The following is a 20571-nucleotide window of genomic DNA, read 5'->3' on the forward strand; positions in this document are numbered from 1 at the left end:
TAGGTACACCGGGACATGTCTCTCTTAAAAGGCTAATGCTCTCGAAGTGTCAGATAGAGTGGGGTTGAAAATCTAGTGTGAGAATTAAAAAGAATTCAATGCCAGACGCAGCCTCCTTTTGACGTGACCTGCACTTACGGGCAGGCCTCGCACTCCTGGAGCTCAGGTCACCCGGCTGTGGATGTCACAAGATCTGGGCCCTGTACATTGTGATCTTTGGGGCGTTGGACACTTTCTGGAGGGAAGCGAGAGACCTCTGCATGAACTGGGCCCACACCCATCCCCTTACTGGCCTTCCACTTCCTCCTTATAAAAAAAGGAAAGTTAGAGCAGACCGCGGATTTACAGTTTGGGGAAACCACATGATAATTCCCCTCCTCAGCACCCACTTTTCATCTGTTAGCTTTGGCAAAACCTTCAGTCTGGGGGGAAGGGAGGTTCTAGAGCTAATGTCTGTATAAGAGAACAGGAGGTGGAGGAAGGTGTTGTACGCCATCATGAAAGTAAACGGGCAAATCTAGGGTATGGGACTGCTGACCCTGTTTCTTCATTGAGTCTCTGGCAAGGAGATGAAGAAGAAGGAGCAGTCGTGGATTAAGACATCTAAGAACTGTAGCATAACTGGGAAATCACACACGTGCTGGTTAGCTTGATCACAGCAACCATTCCTCAGAACGCTGCCTATGCACCTTGGGTAGAAACCATTTCTATCTGTGGCTTCCACTTCAATAAAGCTGAGGGCGCTAGAGGTGTAGCTTAGCAGCAGGGTACTTGCCGGGTGTACTGGAGGCCCTAGTTTCTGGCTCTAGTGCTGCAAAACTTAAAAAACAAATAAAGCCGGGCTGGGGAACAATAGAAAAATTAGAATTTGGGGCAGTATAATAAATTTCCTGCAAACTCTCCAGCATGATATTGTCATCTTTAGTTTCGGGGTCTCCCCCCCCCTTTCATTTTTTGCAGTTTTCAACATGTTTCTAAGGCATGAATACTAAATTTGGGAGGTGGCAGATTCACCAGAGCATAGATTTGATTTGTAAAAATAAGCTCCACCTGCTTTTACAACCAACCAAATGCCTGTTCATTGGAACAGGGATTCTGCAAACGAGCATGTTAGGTGGTGTACATAAATTTGCATTCCTTAAAATCAATGAGAGAGCCAGGAATATGAAGTATATCTTTCCCCCAAACAAATCAATAAGAAACATGACAACTAGAGGTACACAAAACAAATCTCAGACATTTTGTGATAGTGGGAGAAGGTGAGTAAGGGCTGGTGCCACATGGGTCCCCTGCGAAGCAGATGCGGTGTACTGTGCTGGACCTTCTGTGGGAAGGAAAGGGGAAGCCTTGGGACCTGGGAGCGGCGCACCTGCAGCAGCCTTGGTAGACCACAAGGGGGCGTGGGGCTGGACCGGCCCTGCAGAATTCACCCAGGTAGCCCCAAGATGAGGAGGCCTTCACCCCAGTCATTAGGTACAGAACACCGGGGAAATAGAGCATCCCTGCAGCTCAGAAAACCTCAGGAGGGGCTGACACCAAGGGCCCCTGCTGCTCGCACTGTGGCTCCTGCGGGCCCACATCTCCTCTTGAAGAAGGGGCTGGTCTGCAGCTCACCCCAACGTACCCCACAGTTGGGTATGAGGTGCTCAGTTGTTGCACAGAAGTCTGTAGTCGTGTTATAAAATGATCTATTCCACTGAAAGAGTAGAGAAGTGATAAGATATGTCTAGAATTTGCCTTTAAATATATTAGCTGAGAAAGAAATGTAAAAAAAATTACAGATGAAGCAAAAATGGCCAAATATTCAAATGGAAATTTAGTGGAAATTTTTCTAATTTTGAGAGTGACCAAAAAACGTTTAATGAAAGTAAAGAACAAAAATGAGCTGGGGATATAACTCAGTAGTACACCATTTATTTGCCTGAGTTCAGGCCCCAGTACTGCAAAATAAAATAAGTAAAATAAAACTGATTCTAAGCAAGTATGTGAATCTGATGTTGATTAAAAGTTGAATTGATAGGTATGAAATCTATAGCATCAGCTTTAGCTCAATAGACAGTTCTTGAGGCTAAGAAGAATTTTTAAGACTAGATAAGACGTAAGCTGACTATTCCATCACTTCGCAAATCCCGTGACCCTCGCATCTCAAGAAGCTCTGTCACTTTCCACTGCTCGGATGGCATCTTCCCTTGAAAGGTGGCCTCACCCCGGCAAGCCGCAGCCTGGGCACGCTACTGGATGCAGCAGGACTTGGAGGCGGGGGCACCGCCCGGGCTGGGGCCTCCCCCAGGCTGGTTTCCAGAGGCTGCTGCAATCAGATAGAAGAATACACAGCTGGTGAGAGGAGGCTGCAGTGGCCTGCCCATTGGACCTGGTGAGGACCAAGAGTTGTGAACATGAGCACTTGCAGGGGCCGGCAGACAAGCACATGTGCAGAAGTTGGGGGGGGGTGTCAGGAGAGTGGCAGGAGCCAAGAACCCCTTCTCCAAGAAAAATGGAAACACACGGAGGATGACAAATGGAAACCCGCAGTGGGCACTGGTGTCTGGTGACATAGAGAACCATGGAAATCGTGACCAAATGGAGACAGTCCCTGTTCCACCCACACAGGGCAAGTGCTGCCTAGCTCCAGCCATTCAGGCAAAAATGCAAGAATGGTATAGCCATGATCCTTTAAAGACAAAACCTGGAAATAGGGCATTTTTAAATCTGAAAAGCCTCAATCTTAATATATGGACAAGAAATTCGTATCAACACACACACATGGGCCTGGGGGTATAGCTCGGTGGTAGAGCATTGTTTAGCACGTGCAAGGCCCTGGACTCAGTCCTCAGCATTGGAAAAGAATTGTAGACCACAAGTTTGCAGACACCTGCCACTGCCCAGAAGATGATTTATACAAATTAGGAAAAGACACATTTTCCTCAGGACACTTGACTCCCATCTTCTGTAAAATTTCAAGATATGTATGTCTGTGATGCGATACACAGGAGGCCCTCAGGAAGCATGCAAAGCATGGCTCACAGAGCTATCAGGCAGCCCCTTGTTGATTGCTGCTACCCAGTTGGAATCATCCCACAGCACCCAGAGCAGAGCAGAGCTGGGCCCTGCCCATGTTAAGAGCCACGTGTAAGGAGGGGCAGCAGACAGGGGAGGGCATCCAGGGTGCAGCCAGGACCAGAAGAAGCCAAGCCCTGTGAAGAAGCACAGCACACAACTAACCAAAGGAATGACTAGAAGAGGATAAATGCTGTCAGTGGGCCTCAGAGGAGCTTCTACAGGGTAGACAAGCCAAATTCAGAGTTCACTTTCTAACAGTGGTACCCAGCGAGGGTGTCATGTAGGGAAGGGAGCCTCTGTCACTGGTCACCAAGCAAGGGCTCATGCTGTCATAGACAGGACTCAGACGCCAGGCAGAGACTGGAAACATGGTGTCTGAAATGCCTACCAGCCGGTCATTCTAGGTTCTCGCTTTCCCAACTTTGGAATGTGTGGAGACCGCCCCGGAGTCAGTCAGTCCTGTGTGGTGGGTAGTAGCACCAGCTGGGAGGGCTGGAGGGCCCTTAGTCTCCACCTGGGAACCAGGCCCTGTCACTCTGCCAGCCTCAGTGCCTCGGACACAGAATGAGAATCATAAACCAGAAGGGGACACACGGCCGGCTGGATGTGTGGGCGCTCTGGCTCCATCCCCTCCCACGCACCTTGTTTGGCCGCCTGCTGCTTCTGCTTCTCCTCCTCCAGTGCCTTCATCTTGGTGTCATACTCATCAGCAAGGGTCTTCCACTCCTTTCGGTTGTTGGTGATCCCGTCCAGCATGGGGGTTATCTCCTCGTGGAAACGGGAGAACTCCTGGGTGGGGGGAGAAACAGAGACAGAGATGCAGAGAGAAAGAGAAAAGGAGGGAAGGATAGAGGCAGAGAGATACCTGCTCAGGGCCATGCCCCATCCAGGTAAATTGAGTCCTATATCAACTAGCCCCAAAGCCCTCTCACCACATACCCTTTGCTTGTGATGCCTCTCTTTGCTGCCTCTGCCAGAGCACGGCACCCTGAAGAGGGCAGAGACCTGGGGGCCTTGTCTCTTGGTGAAGCCTTGGCCTAGCTCAGGGTCTGGGACACTGAGATCCTCAGTAACTATTGTGAGTGAAAGCCAGGTGTTGAGTTCTTACACCTCTACGGATCCAAATAATGCCTTGAGCATGACATAGTACATGAAGCAGTTTAGCTCCTTTGATCCTCAAAGGCTCCTCTGAGGTGGGAAAACAAGTTTGGCCACTCCTACATTTGCAAACGAGATTGCAGTACAGATGGAGTAGCTGGGCCTGCAGTGAGGGCCTGCTATAGCTCTGTTCCACCCAGAGTCAGCTGTGCTCAGAGGTGCCTGGGCTGGGATCCAGGTTCCATCACAGAGGTGTGACCTTGGGCAGAGGTCATTTACAGCTAGAAATGTGGACAGCGACCTACCTACTCCAAGGGTGGCTGTGACTGTGCAGGTGAGCACTAGCCAGAAGCCTCATTCACAGCACTGCTGGGCTAGGAGGACCGCTGTGCCCTGTGGACCACAGGACCTCGCTTGGTCCACAGTATGCCAGAGATGCCCTTGGCCCCCGGCAGCACTTGTACTTCTCCCTCCTGACAAATGAGCTGCAGCTCCTACAGCAGAGAGCACTGGACTAGCAGCAAGAGTCCCACTTCTAATCCTATGCCATGGCTGGGCCCAGTGACATTGATCCTGTGATTTCTCATCTCTGACCTCCGTCTCCTCATGTGCAGTGTGGGCAAAATAACGTTAAAAGGGAGATGTGGGTAGTGGAGATGCATTTGGGAGCAAAGAGTCTCAAAATGGAGACTTTAACCTTAAACCAGAGCTCAAAGAGAAAGTCTGGCTTGTCCCCCAATGATGATTGTCTCCTGGTGACACTGGCCCATCACATTTCCACCAGCTGTGGGAGTTAGGAGGGCACAGGTCTGCAGTATTTCTAAGTGGGTCTGAGAAGGCAAGCACTTACCTTATAGACAAAGGTGCAAACAAAGTCAATGAAACCGACTTGAAGCTTCGGGAGTTCATCTGCCTTGTTTCTGTCCATCATGGGCTGTCATGGGAAAGAGAATTAACTGTATGGGGCAGTAAGAAGGCCCCAACCTGGGTTGGAGAGGTAGCCCAGCGGCATAAGCACCAGCCTGACAAGCATAAGGTCCTGAGTTCAATCCCTAGTACTGAAAAATAAATAAATGAAGGACCCACCCTACCTAAGAAGTATTCTTGCTTTTTAAAACAAAAACTAAAGCCATCAAGCTTCTCCATCTGACTTGCAGTTTGAAAAAATGTAACTAAATAATAAATAATAACCATGAGGGTATAATTGACCAAATTTTCTCAGAATATGAGAAAATCTACCCAACAGGTGACCACTGCATTCCACAAATAAACTGCGTACAAAAGAAAGAAAAAACAAAGGTGGCCAGTAAAGGTCACAAGAGGTAACCTGATATTGATTAAAAGAGATTTAAGAGACAGAGCAAAGGTTGGCTGTGTCTTGATTAGATCCTGATTTGAGCAAATCAATTGAATTCTTTTTCTCAACCAAGGAAAATGAGCAGAATTGGGGATTAGATGTCATTAAAGTATCACTATTAGCTTCGTGAGTATGGTGATGTGCTTATATGTGCTTATATGCCTGTACTCGTCCGTGCTGAGATCCTATCCGTTAGAGATACTAAAGTATTTATGGAAGAGTGACAATGTCTGGGAGTTATTTAAAAAATCTTCCATCCCAAAGTAAAAAGTGTACAAGAACGAGTAGGTAAAACAAGAATGGCAGACCTAGCTGATGCGTACAGCAAGTTCTCGGGCGGACCAGGTCTTGCCCTGGTGCTCTGCTCCTTCAGTGCAGGGTCAGGGCAGGTGGATGCCTGCACTGCTGGAACTGAAAGGGCGACCCGATCTGGGTCTGCACAGCTGGGTAAGTGAAGGACCTCTTGAGAGTAGGTCCCCAAACTTCAAGACGGCTCACAAACATTGTCAGGCCCCGCCCCAAACTCTCCATGGAGGGCAGGGCCTGTGAAATTGCCTCTGTGGCCTGTTCCCAAGGAAGAAGGGTGAGGGTGACCTGGGGACCCCCCGTAGAGTTACTCTCAGTGTCTGATCACCACTCTTGGTCAGGATGCTCTAAGAACAGGCTGATTCCCATGTGTACTCACAATGGGGTTCTGCTGCAGCACTGTGCGCTCCAAGTCGCCCTGCTCCCAGAATTCAGCTGCCACCAGCAGAGCCACCTGCAATAGACAGACCCCAAAACACACACACACACACACACACACACACACACACTCTCTCTCTCTCAAAGCTCCAGCCACAATCTTTCTATCCCTACTCTGCCCCACCTGTTTCCAACCCAACAAAAAAGATAAACCTTGCCCTGCCCCCCTTATCGCTAGAGAGACACTAAATGGATCCCCACATCTTATCAGGGGAAACTAGAGCAAAAGTGGGCTGGCACAGGAGCAGGACCGAGTGCAGGCCTCTGTCGCTGGCAGCAGGCCTGAGCTTCCCTCCCCCAGGGTCAGGAGGCCATACCTTGCTCTGCACCTCCCAGGGCTTGGTGATGGCCGAGAGGTCGCAGGCAGTCATCATCATGGCCCTGCACACAAGGACACCGCCGTCAGGCCAGGGCCACTCACGGCGACGCATGCTAGCTAATTCCATTTTTCTCTCCTGTCTCCACCCCCACTAGCAGGTGATTTTACTCCCATTGCAAGCAAAAGACTTCTTCCCGCATTGTAGGTAGTGTTCAAAGTCAGGCAGGTTTAAATCCTGCCTCTGAACCATCAGAGGTTTGCTACTGAGCAGTTAACCCAAGCCCATTTCCCCATCTGTAATGATAATCACACTTCCCTCATGAAGGAGGTATAAGATTAGATGAGACGCTGGGTGGAAAATCTTCGTGTAGCTCCCAGTCTGCCCATAATGTGTACATCCTGCTTTGCATTATGTACTAGGCAGTATGTAACCACCAGATTCACTCAAATCTAAGCACACCTTCGGAACCCCCTTGTCTTGTCCAGGGCAGAGCATTGCTTCTCAGTTTTTTTCTCATTATTGTGTCCTGCCCCCACTAAGAAAGAGCCTTTTTAGATTTTTTTCCTCTAGGTGCTCCCACATGCATCCTGAAGCCACAGATGAGTGGTTTATCTGTTTGGAGGGCCATTGGCCATGGTAAAGCTGAGCTCTTCGGCTTCCTTCCTTGGGAATCACCTTTTCCTCTACTGGAGCTGACAGGCTAGTTGACAAGGCCTGGGGCAGGTGGCAGCATGTGAAAGACAGTGGGAAGAGGAGAAGGAAGAAAGGGAGGACTCAGAGAGGATGGAGTTTCACACGGACAGGAAGGCAAGACAAGAATCGCTGCACAGCTGGGTGTGGTATAGAGTAGAAAGGAAGAACTGGACAAAGGACGGGGCAAGAGAGGAAGCAGGGGGATTTGAAAAGGCCTTGCAGTAAAGGTGATCCAGGGCACGGGTGCAGGTGTTAAGGACCACACTGGAGAGCACACACTGTACACAGGAAGCAGCAGAGCAAGTAAAGGAGGCTGTCACCCACTCAGAGCTGTGTCGCAGGTGTGGGAAGGAGCTGAGAAAAGAAAGAGGGGGAGAGAAGGTGGGAGACATCAGGCATTTCAGGCTGCCCTGAAGCGATGCCTGTAGAGAGAGGGTGCTGGAAGGAGAGCCAGGCTGACTTGAGGAGACCGACTGACAGGGGCTGGGGGTGGGCAGTGGCAGGAGGCTGGGTCTCTGAAAGTAATTTGTTGCATAGTTAATTTCACAATCAGCTGTATTATGCAATTTTTATATAAGCTCTGGGAGGCTGTAAGCATCATTTATAAACTATTAGCAAGTTTGAATAAAATATTTCATTATGTAATCCTTTGCAAATATCAAATCATCATTTAAATGGATAAACTTTCAGAACTGCGCACATCCTTAGAAATCCCTTTATGATACCCTTTATATACGCAAAAGGACACATTTCCAACGCATGCCTTGTGCTTGTGTTGAATGTTGTGTACTTGTGAAGCTTGCTATTGAACAGATTAAGCAAACATTAGCTCGGCTGTGCATTGTCCCTCACTTCCTGGTACATGTCATTGTCTACATGTTAAATCCACAGACATGGCTTCAGGAAATCACTAGATGTTTGCTTTCCCTGACCTCAGGGATCATATGAAAAACGCTCCCAAAGGTTGGGGAAACACCCAAGTATGCTGTGGGCAGTGAGATCGGGTGTGTATGTGGAGCGAGGGGAGGACGCGATCAGGGAGGGGTCAAGAAAGCTGATGGGGAGTCTCAGCTCCTAAGAGGAGGCACTGCGTTTGCTCTAGCACCAGCTTTGCTGCTAGCCTTGCAGGGGGCCCCCGGGACCATGTTGGGAGTGGGGTGTTGGGTGAGGCCTCCAAGGAGCTGACAGTCCCTTGAGGAACTCAGAAGAAAAAAATCCAAAGGTGGAACCACTATCTCAGCTCAAGAGTGACAGTATAATAGGGCCTTGAGGTGTACACACAAGCTCTCCAGTATGGCTTGAATATCTCTGTCCCCACCCTGTTTGGATATCACAGCCTTCAACTTCAGTGCAATGGCAACAGGACATGGAACCTTTTGAACGTGTGGATTGGTGCTAAGAAGAGAAAAACTTCAGAGCTTCCTCTTCCTACCGTGTAAAACTATGGCCAGCAGACAGCCCTCATCACAAGCCCATTCTACAGCCACTTCCATCCTGATTTCCCGCCTCCAGAACTATGAGAGATCAACATCTATGGTCATTTTTTCATGCAGTTTGGCTAAGACCCTCCCCAAGGGGCAGTCAGAAGGAAGGGCACAGGGCAGAGGTACAGTGGAGAGTATGGGGATGGAGGGCCTCCGGGAGGTGAGTTATAAGGAGCATTCACCTATCCTGCAGGATGTGTGCCAAACGCCATGCAGGGGGCTACTCTCAGGGAGCTTGCTGGCTCGATGAAGAGTTGCACATTTATTTCAAATGCATGTGTGTAAACAAACAACTCCTCCAAAGGAAACGAGCTCAGGTCCAGCAAGCTAGCTCCGCAGACTAAGCGCCTGCTTAGGCAAGCGCACCCAGGTTTGATCCCTGGCACAACTTGCTGTGCTGGTCCTGCCCCGGGGCACGCTGTGCTGGCCACCAAGATCGGAGCATGGTGGCACATGACTATAATCCCAGCACTGGGGAGGCTGAAAACAGGAGGATTACTATGAGTCTGAGCTGTGTAGTGAGACCCTATACCAAATTAAAATTAAAAAAAAAAAACAAATAAAGGAGTTCCAGTGTTGAAGATAATACAACATGAACTGGTGAGATCAGGGAGGGCTTTCCTGAGGGCTCACCTCTTGAGCTGACAGCGGTAGTATGCTGTGCGGAGCACACATGCAGCATGCACATGGCTATTAACCTGGCAGAGAGTGGAGGAAACACACAACAGTGAAGAACCCCTAGGGCCAAAGCCCTGGTGAGAGGAAGCCTGGAGTACTCAAAAAGCTAGAAGGAGGGCAGAGCTCGGGGGTGATGACAAAGGTGTCCCAGATGTGAGCAAGCTCAGACCATTCTGAACATGGCAAGTGGGCAACCTGCAGAGATGCACTTCAGGGCAACAGGGGGGACCGGTGAGGGCTGGATCAGAAGGCTGACGTGGTCAGGTACGCACTTCACAAAGATCGGTGGTTCCGTGCGCAGGGGACAGTGACATCTGTCAGGAACCCAGTACAGAAGCCCGGGCAGTGTCTAGGCAGACAGAGGGGGTGATAAAATGTCCAGAGAGCCATGTCCTTTATGCAATACATTCTGCAGGGTCGGAGGGAGATTGGATATAAGAAGGAAAGGACAAGGAAGAGACAAGAAAAAGGGTAGATGATGGCAGGATTATGATGCAGAGGAGAACGAGAGTAGGGCACAACGATCTGTGGGCTCTCCCACTTGTGCCTTATCTGCCTGATCCGCAGTCATCCGTGCCGCGGGGCAGGGTTTAACAGGAGGGCTTTGGAATCAGACAGGGCCAAATTCTACCCTCCATCTCCTGACTTGCTGCGTCCAGAGCAAACAACTGAACATCTTTCAGCCTCAATCAATTTGCAAAGTGGGATAATTATATTAGGTTGGAATCTATGAAAATCTGATTTCATGGATCGAAACAAGTAATATACGCCACCCTATGTCACTGTCACAACACAAGTTGATTGTGTAGGGCCGGCCAGATAGCTCAGCAGACTAAAGCGCCTGCTTAGGCAGAGCAGAGCCAGGGTTCAATCCCCAGGCCCGCCGTGCCAGCCCTGCCCCTAGGGTGTGCTGAGATGGTGATTGAGACTGGGCATGGTGGCACGAGCCTGTAATTCCAGCACTTAGGAGGCTGAGAACAGGAGGATTACTACAAGTCCGATCTGGGTAGTGAGACCCTGTAGACCCTGTACTAACACACACACACACACACACACACACACACACACACACACAAAGTTCATTGCATAGAGCACTCACTGTCCTTAATGCACGGCCTTGATCAAATGAACCATTCCAGCCACTGGGTGGCCTTGATCAAATGAACCATTCCAGCCACTGGGTGTGGTGGCTCAGCTGACCTGAAGCAAGCTGAGCTTTCATCTGCCTTGTGCATCCCCCAGACAGATGGTTCTTCCTGACCTCAGCTGTGAGGCCCAGTGCTGCTCTTCCTGCCTCCTGCAGACTGTCCAGGGAAAACATTCCAGCTGTCCCCCTAGCCAGCCCCCTACCTGCCTGCTGTTCACTTACACCCTTCCAGAAGACCCTGGGGCATCCTGAGGAAGCCATGGGTGTGTAGGAGGAGGTCCTGGGTGCTCCATGAATACCTGTGTGTCTCTAGGTAAGTCACTTTGTCTTGGGGGGTTCCCTCCTTCCTCACTTATAAAATACCAGGCCAGGAGTTAGCAGACTTTTCTGCACAGGACCATGTGGTAAACTTTTCAGCTTTCGCAGGCCCGTGCTCTCTATTGCATCTACTCAGCTCTGTCTTTGTGACTCTGGGGTGGCGGGACATTATAGGGAAAAGGTTGACTTATCTATTTATCCTCAATTCTGAGGACCTGTAAAAATATTTGATTTTTAATTTTCCTTCAAAATAGGAAAGAAGATACAACAATAGTGAGTATATAATGATACAGTCTTTCTGTACTGTATTTCTCTTAATGCCAACACAATCATAAAGTATGATTGTTTGATTAATTGATTTTTTAAAAAATAGTTGTTCTAGAGAGGCAGAGGGGCCTAGAGCTCTGTGAAGTCAGAATTGAGCCCTCTGTAACAGAACCCAAATTGAGGGCTGGGAGAGTGGCTCAGTGACAGCGCATGTGTTTAGCAGGAAAGAGGCCCAGGCTCTGTCCCCAGGGAGTACACACACACACATAATTTTATTTTTAGACACAGACATTTCATTGTCTTATAATTTTTCTTTATCATGAAATAATCTTTTTCCTCTTCTTCATTTGTCTTTTTTTTTTTTTTTTTTTTTTTTTTTTTTTTTTTTTTGTCTTTTTTTGAGACAGAGTCTTGCTATGCAGTTCAGGCTGGTCTTGAGCTCAGTTTGTAGCCCAGGCTGGTCTCAAACTTGCCACAATCCTCCTGCTTCAGCCTCCTCAGTGCTGGGATAACAGGTTTGCACTGCCATGCCTGGCCATGAAATAATGTTCTTCATGTGAGTTTTGTTCTCAGTCATTTGAAAACATAGCTGGGCTTTCACTCCTTCTCTCTAGAGTTATTGGGGTATCCTGGCTCTAAGATCACATACTAAAGTAGTACAATGCAAGACACAGCTGTGCAGGAGACTAGGGCTAGTCAGTTGGCTCAGGAAAGACAGATCAAGGCGTGGAAGTGTGGACCTCAGACCACAGGAAGATTCAGACATAGACACTCAGAGATAGCCAAAGCATGGAAGAGAGCCTGAGATTTTTTCATGTTGAACCCAAACCCTAGAGACTAAGAGATCTCTGAAATAAGAAAGGTTTATTGAGTCATTACAGACATAAGCCAGAAAAAGAAAAGACCAGTTTCTGGGACAAATTTCCCTAACCACCAGCAGCAGGGCTGGGTGGGATTTGGAAGCTATCTGCCAGACCAGTGCCAGGGATACTTCTCATAAGCTTTGGAGAGGAGGGCATATACCCTTCCCTGGCTATACTGGCAGGGTAACCAGAGCCATGAAGGATTTAGAATAGGAGGGCAGTCATTGCTGAGTACTTGTTGCTTCTCACAGGGTTGGGGTTGTAGACGGAATACGAAGACACTGTGATGGTCATCTTCCTGGGGTTTTCGGTCATGATGTCAACACACATTTAAAAATGTGGAGTAAATGTGTTTTTTTAATTTGTATTTTATTGGTTTGGCCAAAGCTGTTATCTGAACAGCTTTTTGTTGTCTCTCCTTTCATCCATACCCCACCATTCTCAGGCTTGTAACTAAATTTGTGTCATCCTAGAGTTTTTTCTTTCCTATAACTCAGTTCACTTTCAATGCTAACTACCTGACCTTAGTACTCCCCAGGTTTAAGGCGTCAGTCCCACATGACTGCCTCACCTGAGAGGGGCGCAGGGATTGTATCCAGGCACCCACATGTCTGTCTGAGTTGGTCACCAAGTCTGGGAGGGGCCCTTACAACCCCCCTTCAGTTTCAATAATTTGCTGGATCAGCTCACAAAACTTGGGAAACACTTTTCTTACCTTTATGAGTTTACTATAAAGGATACAATGTAGGAACAGCCTAATGAAGAAAACCCGGGAAGGGGTGTGTGCGCAGGGCCCCACACAGCCCCTCAGACATGTGGCATCCAGCACCTTGCTGCCCTCACCAGCCCAGACTGTTCTCTGAGGCCCCATGTTTAGGGTTTTTATGAAGGTTTTATCATATAGGTGTGATTGACTAAATCACTCACCATTAGTGATTAACTCAAAATCCAGCCCTTCTCTCTTGCCTAGAGCTTAGGGTTGAAAAGTTTCACACCAACCCCTATCCCGGAAGCTGGGTTCTCTCTGAGAATTCCTTTATTAGAACAAAAGACCTTTCTATCTCTCAGGAAATTCCAAGGGCCTTAAGAGCTCTGTGTGAGGAACTGGGACAAAGACCAAATGTGTATCTTATGGGACTGTCGCTGAGCAAGCTGCCAGGCACTCCACCTTCTCCTAGCTCAGACTCCAAATACCATAAAACAGACATCACTATCGTCCTCACCGAGAAGCTGAGAAGCTGAAGCTGATGCACAGACTGGTGATGCACCCTGCCTACTGTCATCCCACCATTAACGTGAGAGCCAAGACCCAGACCCAGAGTCCAAGCAAAGCTCAGTGTGAACTGCTTCCCTCTGTCCACGTGGAAATAGTTCTACTCATTCAGCTAGCAGACTAGTCAATGGGCCCTAAATGGCTTTATTTCAGTAATTCTCAGGCAGGTTTTTTTTCCTAACAGGATATTCGATGATACCCAAAGGCATTTTTGTGACAACTGAGAAGAGATTGTCTCTGGGTTCTAGTAGGTAGAGACCAGGAACAGTGTTAAACAGCCTACTGTGTGCACGGGTTCAGCTATCTAAAACAAGGTGTTACTGATCCCAAATGTCCACAGTGCAAAGGTTAATAAACCTTGCTTTACAGATCTGCACGCGTTTTCCAGTGCACATCTTGAACTATTTCATCACAGATTTAAATATTGACATGGGATATAACACTCAGTGTAGCACAAATATTGACAACTTAAATTCTTTAAATCCAGAAGAATCTAAAAAGCATAGCAATTGGATACCATCAGTCCATCATTGTCCACGATTTTTTACAAAATTGAACAAGATTTTCTCTTTAAATTTAGTTTTCAACTTGATTTCCCCAGAAAATCTTAAGCTAATACTGCACGTACATATACATATGTATGCGTATATGTATATATAGAAAGACATAGATATATATTTGTTTGTAAGTCATTAATCATCCTTTCATACTATCTGCAACTCAGTATGCTTATTAACTGAAATTATATAAATAAGGGTCTTTTTCTGAAGTATTGAGAAAAACTCCAGGTATTGAGCATTTCAATTTTGGACTAAATTATTACACAATTAACCAAAATATAATACCTTTTGTGTGTGTGTGTGTGTACATGTGTGTGTGAGATAGGATCTCACTATGTAGTTCAGATTGAACTTGAACTTGCTTATGTAGCTCAGGCTGGCCTAGAACTTATGGTGATCCTCCTACCTTAGCCCCCCACCAACTGCCGGCATTACAGGTGTGCACCACTATGACCAGCTATAATACCTATTTTTATAAATGACTATTGTTATGGCTTTTTTTTTTTTTAGGGAAGGGTCTACAAGGTGTTCAGGGTCTCACTACTAGATCTCACTCGAACTGATCTGTGTGTTTACAGCCTCCCAAGAGCTGGGATTACAGGCATGTGCCACCATGCCCAGTCTCAACTGCTGTCTCAGCTCGCCCCAGGGGTGGGGCCGGTATGGCAGGCCCGGGGATTGAACCCCTGGCCCCTGCACCTGCTTGCTGGCACTTTAATCTACCAAGATATTTGCCAGCCCTCCTGGCTTGTGTTAGATGTCTCCTCCCAAAGCCTCATGTGGTCACAGGTGGGGCACTTTCAGAGGTGGCTGGATCTAGAGTGTGAGGCTAGAATTGATTCTTGGTGCAATGCCAGGCTCAAGGGCACTAGGATTAAGGGTATGAGTGCTACCTGCCCTAAGTAGCCTGGATAGGATATAAGAGATAGAAAAAGCTGTGGTCAGCTCTTGTTTGCTTTGGTACCTTCTGCCTGCCATGAGCCATTTCGCCTCTGGGATCTGCCCTGCCTCGGAGTCAGCCAGCTATGGACTGAAACCCCTACAAACTGTTAACTAAATAAACCTTTCTCCCTTTAACTTTGTGTGTCTGGGCAATGAGAGAGGAGTAAGACAATTATTAACACTCTAATTTGATTTTGGAAATTTCTTTCTCTCTCTCTCTCTCTCTCTCTCTCTCTCTCTCTCTCTCTCTCTCTCTCTCTCTTGCTCTCTGACTACATAGTTTTGAACTTGAGATCCTCCTGCCTCAGCCAACTGTTGGAACTACATGAGGTACCACCATTTGTCACTTACCGAGATAGGACAAGGTTATTTTTTTCATTCAGTCAATCAATGCATATTTTGTATTCCTGGACCAGGATAGAAACAGCACCGTTTTCTGCCTGCCTTTAATTTTACAAATCCAAGTACTTAAAAACTCTGGAAATGTAAATTTAGTTATAGCAGTGCCACTCAATTCTTTGACTTCTTCTGAGTGGCTAAGAATCACACTGTGATCATGATGCTGCATGATCTATTGGCTGACAGTTCAATTAGAGTCTCCTTCCATTTTGTTGAAAGCAAACATTAGAATCTTTCACTTCTGGGAAGCACGCCATGAAGATTTAACCAAGACTTTTCATATGACTATTAATTATACCTCTGACATTTTCTTAGCAACACTTAGGTTAATCCAAGATACCAAGCAGGAGTTAGATAAATTGAAACTATATATATATATAGTGTTATTTTTATAATGCTTTCATCTTATAATGAGTTTTGATTATGTTTTTGTCAAAACTTTGAAGCTGCAATTTTAACTCATCTAATTTATGGAAATGTTTGCCATATACTTCATTGGAAATGGCAGACTTTCACTGTCAACTAAAGCAGCCTACGTGCCTCTGTCAGAAAAAGATCTCACTTTATCTTTTAATTCAAATAAGTACATTAGAAAGGACCTCAGTAACACCAGCTTATCTTTTATTTTTACTTTTTTCTTTTTGTTATTCTTTTTCATTTTTAATTCTAAGAAAGGTAGCGGTAGATAGACAGGTATACAGGTAGAGTAAATTGTAAATTGTCAGACTGAATGACTGACCAACAGGTAGATAGAGGTATGGTTCCCATCTTCAGTGTCCCCCAAAGGCCTGTGTGTTGAAGGCCACGGCACTGTGGGGAAGGGGCAGAGGCTTTTGGAGGTGCAGCCCAGTGGAAGGAACTTGGGTCAGTGAGGAGGGGCCCGTTGGAGGAACTATTCTGCTGATTCTTTCGGTATTTGGTCACAGGAATGGGAAAGCTGGCTGTCACAGGCTGGATAAAGCATCAGGAGCTGCCGCTTTCACTGCTTGCTACTGTTGAACCTTTGAACACCATGGTCCTTGGACAGTGATAAGTCCTCTAAAAGGAGTATGACTGTTAAATTTAAAAATGCCTTTGATCTACCAACCTGCTGTACAACCCAGAATAAAACTCTCCATTTTCAATGCTTTGTTTTGCTTTTAAAATATTGTATATATACGTGATATAACAGGAAACACCTTTGATCCTTGTCCCCAGTTCCTTGCACGGAACTCCTAAAAACCAAGGCATTTCCTGACCATAGGAGCATCTGTTGTAATACATGAGGGGGCCGTTTTGCTCACACTTGAGTTCATCGAGTGAGGTGACTTAGGATGCTCTCCTAGGCAGCCTCGAGCTGGGGCTGTCACCAGGGAGACTCAGTGCTCACAGCTTGGAACTTCGGTTCCCATTCACCAATCTCTGGGAAGGGAGTGTTAGCTGGAGCCTGAACTCCATGAAAACCCAGCTAGACATGATGACCACCAGGGATGGACACATCCACACGTTTAGAGGGCGGTGTGTCTCCAGCCTCACCTTGGGTAGCTTTTATGGGATTGTTTCTCTGCAATCTTTAATCAGATCCTCTATAATCAACTGGGCAATGTGAGCAAAGTGTTTTCTGGAATTCTGTGAGACGTTCTAGCAAATCGTCACACTTGAGGAGGGAGTCATGGAAATCCCAGATTTGTAGCCAGTTGGTAGTAAGTACACAGATTTCAGACCCAAGATCATAATCCAGGGCAATTTAGTAGGAAGGAACCCTTAATTTGTGGAATCGGTCAGAAAGATTGTGACTATATTTTTCAATCAAGTAAGTACATTTGAAAACATCTCAGTGACCCCCACCTTATGTCACTCCATGTAGACACTGTGAGCACTGCAGTAGGTGCAGCACATCCCACTGGGGGTAACAGAGGGCCAGAGGCTTGTTGGTAGAGGAGGACAGGCCCTCATATCTGGTATAAGAGGAGTTCTGTGGAAATGTGTATGTCAGCCCAAGCACATGAGACAGGGAAGGCTTGAAGCCATCCCTTAAGTTTATGAGGCCTTGCTCCAAAGCAGCTTTTAAGATACCATAATTTCATACAGTTTGTCTGTTTGATGACCTAGAGGTCTCCGAACCTGGGCAACATGCTACTGTTGGAAAATTCAAAAAGGGGAGGGATCTGCTGTTGTAGTTTTAGTTCTGGTCTGGTTTTGTTGTTGGAATTGTGGTTGTTGTTTTATGAAGCGGAGTCTCACCATGGAGTGCAGGCTGGCCTTGAACTTGCTTAGGTAGCTCGGGCTGGCCTTGAACTTGCAGCAATCCTCCTGCCTCAGCCTCCTAAGTGCTGGGATTACAGGTGAGTGCCACCATGCCCGGCATTTGCCTTAATTTTGCAGTGAGAGAAGAGTGAGGAACAGCTGACCTTCTGTACGTTGGTTTTCTCAGGAAGATCAATATTAAGAGGGAGTAGATTGATTTCCCTAAGGCTATCTAGCCACGTGCACTTTGGGAGGCTTTGGGCTTCCCTGAGGATCTACATGCCTGACAGAGGACCATTCTGCTTAAGACTACAATGATTGAAGGCTTGTCTTGGTCTTTTTTTCTTTTCTTTCTTTCTAAGATTTTATCTTTCATAAGATACCATGTCTTTGCAAAATCTCTATGACATTTCACTGTATGAAAGCACTATCATTTCTTTCTTTTTTTTAATGGCTTCTGGAGTTTTTTGTTGTTGTTGTTGTTTTTTGTTTATTGTATTTAGTACAGGGCCTACAGAGTCTCTCTATATAGATCATACTCCCAGGGCTGGGGAGATAGCTCAATAAAATAAGTGCTTGCCTGGGAAGCACAAGGACCTGAGTTCAATTCTCTGTACCTAAAAAAAAAAAAAAAAAAGGTCCATGTAGGTCGGACTCCCAGCACACCAGAAGTTGAACCTGGGCCCTGTGCCTGCTTAAGCAGGCACTTTAGTCAGCTGAGCTATCTGACCAGCCCTATCATTTCTTTAATCTGGGTCCCAGTGGGTATTTAAATTGTCTTTAATCTTATTTGTAAATGCTAATCATGTGGCAGTGACTGCCTTTCTACATACTCTTTGATACACAAGGGGAAATACCTGGCTGGGAAATCCTGCATGTAGGACTGCTAGGAGATTTGCACTTTTGATAGTGTGACTCCAGGGACTTCCATAGAGGCTGCACTCGCCCACCGCAGGGGAGGGGCCTCTTTCCCCTTGCTCTGGTCAGCATGGTGGGTTAAACAAGTTCACTGTTAGCAAGAGGAGTGGATGAATAATCACATCTCATTTTAGTTTTGCTTTGCATTTCTTTCATTTTGAGTCAAATCATGTTTTTCATTTGTTTACATCCTTGTAATTCCTTTTCTGGGAAATATCGGTTCATGCCTCTCATGTACTTTCTGTTGGGTTAGTCTTTTTCTTGAGTTGTATTAACATTTACAGAGGAAATTGGCGCATTTTCTGTCAAAAGTAGGCTTAGGCAGAGAGCAGGGACCGGGGTTCAATCCCTAGTGTGCTGTGCTGGCCCCATCCGCGAGGCATACTGAGATGGCGATGAGACTGGGCATGGTGGCACACACCTGTAATCCCAGTGCTTGGGAGGCTGAAAATAGGAGAAACACACACACACACACACACACACACACACACACAAAGTGTTGCAAATATTTTTCCTCAGCCTATAACACATTCTGACTTCAGTTTTGAATTTTTGTGTGTGGTGAACAGATACTGCAATTTTTTTCACCTATTTTTATAACCTATGAATTTCAGGTCACATGTAGAAAAAGCCACTGTGAAGTTATTATTTTCAATTCCTCTCCCCCTTATTTAAGGTTTTTTCATTCATCTGCAATTCACTTTAGTATACAATATGAGACCAGGCCACCCCATTGTCCCAATACCAAACTTCAGCCTTTATCCAGTCAAAGTCCAAAATTTACTCTAACATGTACATGGTCCTTCCGGCCTGTCCCACTGACTTAGCCATCTGTCCCTGATGAGCTAAGACTGAGCTGCCTTAATACCCTTCTATTTCAGAATTTTCTGCCTATTCTTGCATACTTACTTCTCATAAGAGTTTGGGAGGGCTGGCCAAATAGCTCAGCAGATTAAAGCATCTGCAAGCAGGTGCAGGGGGTGGGAGGTTGATCCCTGGGCCTGCTGTGCTGGTCCTTCCCCTGGGGCATGCTGAGACTGGCAATTGAGACTGGGTGTGGTGGTGCACACCTGTAATCCCAGCTCTTGGGAGGCTGCAAACAGGAGGATCACGAGTCTGGTCTACGTAGTGAAACCCTGTAGACCCTGTACTCCCCGGTTCCACAAAAAAAAAAAAAAAAAAAAAAAAAAAAATTACTTCATTTTGGAAAAAAAAAAAAATCAGTTCCAAACTTTTTTTTTTTTTTTTTTTAGGGAAGGGTCTACAGGGTGTTCAGGGTTTCACTCTTAGATCAGAATCTAACACCAGCCACAGCCGCGCTCTGCTTAAGCAGGTGCTTTAGTCCACTGAGCTATGTGGCCAGCCCTAAAAGACACTCCTGTCCTTTTTTTTTCCTTTTTTCTTTTCTTATTTGCTAGAGGGTCTTGCCTGGTGCACCTGGGTTCTAGATCCCGCAGGCCATACGGTACCAGGGATTAAACTCCGGTCTTTATGATTGCCAGTCAGGCACTTAGCCCACCAAGCTACCTCCCCAGACCCTGTATCTACTTTAAATGAATGGTTAACTATGGAGAATAGATAACTTTTTAATCTTAAACACTTCAACCAACAACGTGTATTCTTTCCGCCTATGTGACTCTTCTGCTGTGCCATTTTTAGAGGTCTGGTGGGGCAGACCCTGGTCTGCCTGGGGCAGCTGCCACCTGAGTTCAGCTCCCTCAGTTCAGCTCCCTTGTTCTGTGGGAAGAGGTCACACTGCTCCACACGCCTGGGTGGGCAACTGCAGGGCTGAGGAAGGAGCAATTTGCTCTTCATCAAGATGCTCTTCCTTCCCCTGCCTCAGGGTCTGCCTCTTCTAGCTTGCAGAGTCTTGCACTTCTTGTAACTGAATCACACCTCATTTACACGGAAGTATCCAGGAATAAGCAAGCAGCCTGATGCTTCCTTCAGATCTGGTCAGGGCTTATCTTTCCTTGAGACTCTTCCTGGGCATCACCACCACTGCCTAGGACCCATCGCAGAGAAGCAAGGATCGTTTGGCATAGGCCACGTGTTCATAAAGGCCTTAGATGGACACACCTCACCCTCTCATCGATTAAACTGAATCATGGAAAGGACTAAGGGGAAATATTTACCAGTCACCTTCAATTTGGATCTCTGTTATAGACCCCATTGCTAGTTCAGCATACACTATAAATTACATACACATAAATCATATAGCTAA

The 20571-nt window shown here is 46.7% G+C and overlaps 2 protein-coding genes across 5 annotated transcripts in view; one reads left to right on the top strand and one right to left on the bottom strand.

Moving 5' to 3' along the window:
* Ppargc1b (PPARG coactivator 1 beta) overlaps nucleotides 1-10849 on the top strand; it is a 124533-nt gene extending 113684 nt beyond the window's left edge. The window contains exon 13 of one of the 2 annotated variants that reach the window (XR_002821113.1): nucleotides 10677-10751. Coding sequence is in view for 1 of the 2 variants with exons in the window: in XM_023715267.1 (XP_023571035.1) it covers nucleotides 10677-10833 (157 nt within the window). In the remaining variant the exon portion in view is untranslated. Of the gene's footprint in view, nucleotides 1-10676 lie in introns of both variants that reach the window. The other variant, XM_023715267.1, reaches the window with a different exon arrangement.
* The window catches only part of Pde6a (phosphodiesterase 6A), a 68679-nt gene continuing 50006 nt past the window's right edge, over nucleotides 1899-20571 (bottom strand). For all 3 annotated transcript variants that reach the window (XM_023715269.1, XM_004631291.2, XM_023715270.1), the window contains 5 exons: nucleotides 6577-6640; nucleotides 6201-6275; nucleotides 5009-5092; nucleotides 3702-3849; nucleotides 1899-2308 (listed from right to left, as the gene is read on the bottom strand). In XM_023715269.1, coding sequence (XP_023571037.1) covers nucleotides 2232-2308; nucleotides 3702-3849; nucleotides 5009-5092; nucleotides 6201-6275; nucleotides 6577-6640 — 448 coding nt within the window. In that variant the 3' untranslated portion in view covers nucleotides 1899-2231. The remainder of the gene's footprint in view (nucleotides 2309-3701; nucleotides 3850-5008; nucleotides 5093-6200; nucleotides 6276-6576; nucleotides 6641-20571) is intronic.

This window comes from Octodon degus, unplaced genomic scaffold, assembly GCF_000260255.1.
Source record: "Octodon degus isolate 3935 unplaced genomic scaffold, OctDeg1.0 scaffold00040, whole genome shotgun sequence".
Taxonomy (NCBI): Eukaryota; Metazoa; Chordata; class Mammalia; order Rodentia; family Octodontidae; genus Octodon; species Octodon degus.